Here is a 3,515-nt window from a genome sequence, read left to right as displayed (position 1 = left end):
CTCTTAAATAACACCGTGTAGAATTTCGAATACATTTTGATTTCAACATTAGGTTATTATTTAAATATTAAATTTAAATATGCTGAGTAAATAGTTTTTGTAAAAAAAATATAACTAAACATGCAATTATTGAGTTTAAGGTTAAACATGGGGGCTGAACATAAAACATGGTTCCATCGCTTGCATGCAAAGCGTAACTGCCACGTGTACGTAAGGCGTGGCGACACAGTCCAACAACAGCAGAAACGGAAGCGGCGACGTGGGGCCCACCTGCCTTCCATTCTCCCGCCTCTTCAACTCACGAACCCCTGTAACAACGGCCGTACAACCATAAAAACGGGGACTGTGGGTCCCATCCCCCATCCCGCTTTATTTTTTTGATCAACTAAATTTACGGATTTAATTTATAAATTTTTTTCCATGAATATATATTTATTATTATAATTTCTTTTAGAAATATTAGTTTTAAAATAATTATAGGGTTTGGTTATCTCACATGCAAGTAGGGTGAGTATGACATAGTGGGGCCCAACTACAGCACCCACCCGACCCGTATATCCAATGAACATTAACCTGCATACAATACCCTTGGCAAAAGCAAAAGAGGGAAAAGAACCACCTGTTCCCCCACTTGCTTCTGTAGGCGCGTGTCATTCACTCTTCCCACCACTACCCTTCTCCATATTTATATATCCCCAACACTTCACACCGTTTCCTACTCCATTAAATATCTCTGCATCTTCTCCCTATCCATATAGCGACCGACGGCGTGAAACTCATAATTACACCCTTTTAAGTAGCAGCGATTTCCTTGCTGTAATCAGGTGATTGCTTATTTGTGATAGTGAAAACCTGCCATGGCGCAAGAGTTGGCTGACGGTGAGTTTTGGCTACCGCCGGAGTTTCTCAACGACGAGGACATACTCATGGACTTCATTCCTGGAAAACCCAACCCTGCAACTCCCACCGGCGTTTTGAACAAGGGCTCTTACAGTTTCGGTTCGTACGGGCCTAACTCGGATCTGAGTTCTCCGGTAGAGTCCGTAATGGGCTCTACTGAGACGGAGAGTGATGAAGAAGATTACCTCAACTGTTTGTCCCGAAAGTTCGCTAAAACTACACTACAAGATGATTTCCAGAAAGCAGATGCCAATTTCAACTACGAAAACAACCACTCTAAGGTATCGCTTTCAACCCTTTTTTGGGTGTTTTTATTATCATATTCTCTTCAATCGTAATTTCTAATTTGGGGATTTTTTTTGTGCAAATAGGCCACTAGGGTTATGGCGGGTTCGCCGCAATCAACGCTGTGCGGTTGTAAAATGAGTTCAAGCAGGGGAAGTCCTAATTGCCCTTCACCGCCGGCCACGGCGGCGGTTAACCGCAACGAGGCTTCATGGGATCTTCTGTACGCTGCTGCCGGCGAAGTAGCTCGGATGAGGATGGTTGAAGAAGCTGCTTCCCGCTACTATAACCCAAACAAAAATTACATGGCTCAACAAGCACCTCGAAGAACATCAAGCCCAAACCTCAACTATCAACAACTCCAAGTTGCTCAAGTCAGTATCCAATATCCCTTTTATTTCGTACTCATTGTTATATTCCCATTTCTTCTAAATTCTGATGGTTTTTTGTTCCTTTTTGTAGTTTCAGCAGTTGAAACAGCAACAAATGGCGAAGCAGCATCAGTATCTGCAATTGATGCAACAGAACAGAACAAGAAATGACTCTGGAAACGGCCGGCCGGTGGCTCCGCCGGCGTCTGCGTGGCCTACCCCTCAACAATCCCAGCAACAGCCACCGCAACGACCACCTGGGTCGGGTATGCGGGCTGTATTCCTCGGAAACCTTACCACTAAACGAGAATCCACTGGTACTGGTGTTTTCTTGCCTCGCCAAATTGGAGCTCCAACTGAGCCTCTCAAGAAACGAGGTCTAATTTCACTTCGCTTCATTTGTTTTTTTTCCTTAAATCGTTTTTCGATTTTATTAAATCATAGTTTTATATTGAATTACTGGATCTGACTCCATTTTGGTATTATTTGGTTCGATCTTTTCAGGATGTTCGACAGTTCTACTTCCCGATAGAGTTGTTCAGGCTCTGAACTTGAACTTGGAAGCCATGGTAGCTGAGTCTAAGCTTCAGTCTCGTTGCAATGGAGGACCTCTTGCTTCTGAATACGGTAACTTTCGCACTCCTCTATATTGTATTAACTCTCCCGTTTTCATATTTGTAAATTCAAGTTTCTTAAATGTTTTTCTTGTTTCAGACGCCGAAATGATGTACCGGAGTAGCGTTATGATGGCTCAACAGAGGCGAAACACCCACCGTCAACAACCGGCATCAAAGGCGGAGTTCCGGCTACCTCAAGAATGGACCTATTGAAGAATCCAAATAGTAGTTTTAGCGAAAAAAATAGTATAATATAGTATAGAAGATGATTTTAAGAATGGGATTTGTTTTGTTTTTTAGTGTTTGAACGAATGAATCACAAAGGAGGAGGGTTGATGAATAAAGAAAGTGTTGGTGGGTGGGGTGATAGGAGAAGCAAAAATGCTCCGTTTTGGGTTAGAAAGGAGGGTTTTGTTTATTTTAAGAATAAGGTGTTGAAGGTTTAGATTTAGTAGAAGGTGAAAGAAAGTCAAGCATAATGTACAAGTTTTTAATCCATGAGGTGTGGCGGGTCGGGTCGGGTCGTGTTCTGGTTAATGGCTTTGGATGCTAGCCATCAACTTGGTGATATTTTATTTTGTTTTTGGACACGAAAGTTTGTAGGAATGACAATTCCAACCCAGTATTTGGTAAAAAAACTGGGCAAGTTATAATAAAAGTAACTATTAATTTTTATAGCTTTTAATTTTTTAAACGTTGTGTAATGGTTTGTTGAATGGATGTTGATTATTAATAAATTGAATTATAAATGAGTTGATACGGCTATGGTTGATGTATCTATAAATTTTATCATTGGTATATTATTAAATGAAGTGGATACAAAGACAATAAATTCAACGACGTTGTCATTTGAATATTGCGGCAGAAAAAGACCAGTAAAAATTATTTAAACTATTAAAAATTTAATGTGACATTTTTAGAATAGTAGAAAATATCAAAATACAATGTCACTTTGATACTTAACAAGTAATGCATGAAATTTGAGATTGAGACTTTAGATTTGAGATTTGAGATTTGAGATAAGAGAGAGGGAAACTTTGTTTTATGGAAAACTGAAAAGTGGTGGGTTTTTGTCGGGATATAAGAATTTGAAAGAGTGAAAAGAACCCTAAACCGGTCTGTTTTGAATTGTAGCAAACTTCTTCTCCTGTTTGTTCAACAACCGAATCTACTTACCTTACGTTTTTCTTAATTATTTGTGTGACGATAATTATCATTAGTCTAAAGTTTTTTTGAATATTAATTACTTATCGATTTTAATTGGTTGTTGAGAATAATTTGTTGTGTATAATCAGTAACCATGTGTCTTGTATTAAGTTTTTGGGTTGGCCTTTTGGATTTT

General features: G+C 39.3%; 1 protein-coding gene across 1 annotated transcript; it reads left to right on the top strand.

Annotated features, from left to right (window-relative positions):
* Nucleotides 1–705: 705 nt before the first annotated feature.
* On the top strand, nt 706–2,850 carry LOC145011595 (uncharacterized). Its single transcript, XM_078970334.1, has 5 exons — nt 706–1,181; nt 1,272–1,559; nt 1,648–1,933; nt 2,061–2,183; nt 2,271–2,850. Exons 1-5 carry the CDS (start codon nt 858–860, stop codon nt 2,384–2,386), a joined length of 1,137 nt encoding a protein of 378 aa, XP_078826460.1. The 5' UTR covers nt 706–857; the 3' UTR covers nt 2,387–2,850.
* The last annotated feature ends 665 nt before the right edge of the window (nt 2,851–3,515 follow it).

Source organism: Lactuca saligna, chromosome 8 (genome assembly GCF_052625555.1).
Source record: "Lactuca saligna cultivar CGN05327 chromosome 8, ASM5262555v1, whole genome shotgun sequence".
In the NCBI taxonomy this organism is placed as follows: domain Eukaryota; kingdom Viridiplantae; phylum Streptophyta; class Magnoliopsida; order Asterales; family Asteraceae; genus Lactuca; species Lactuca saligna.
The sequence above is the reverse complement of the archived record's forward strand: the minus strand, read 5'-3'. Positions and strand labels throughout refer to the sequence as shown.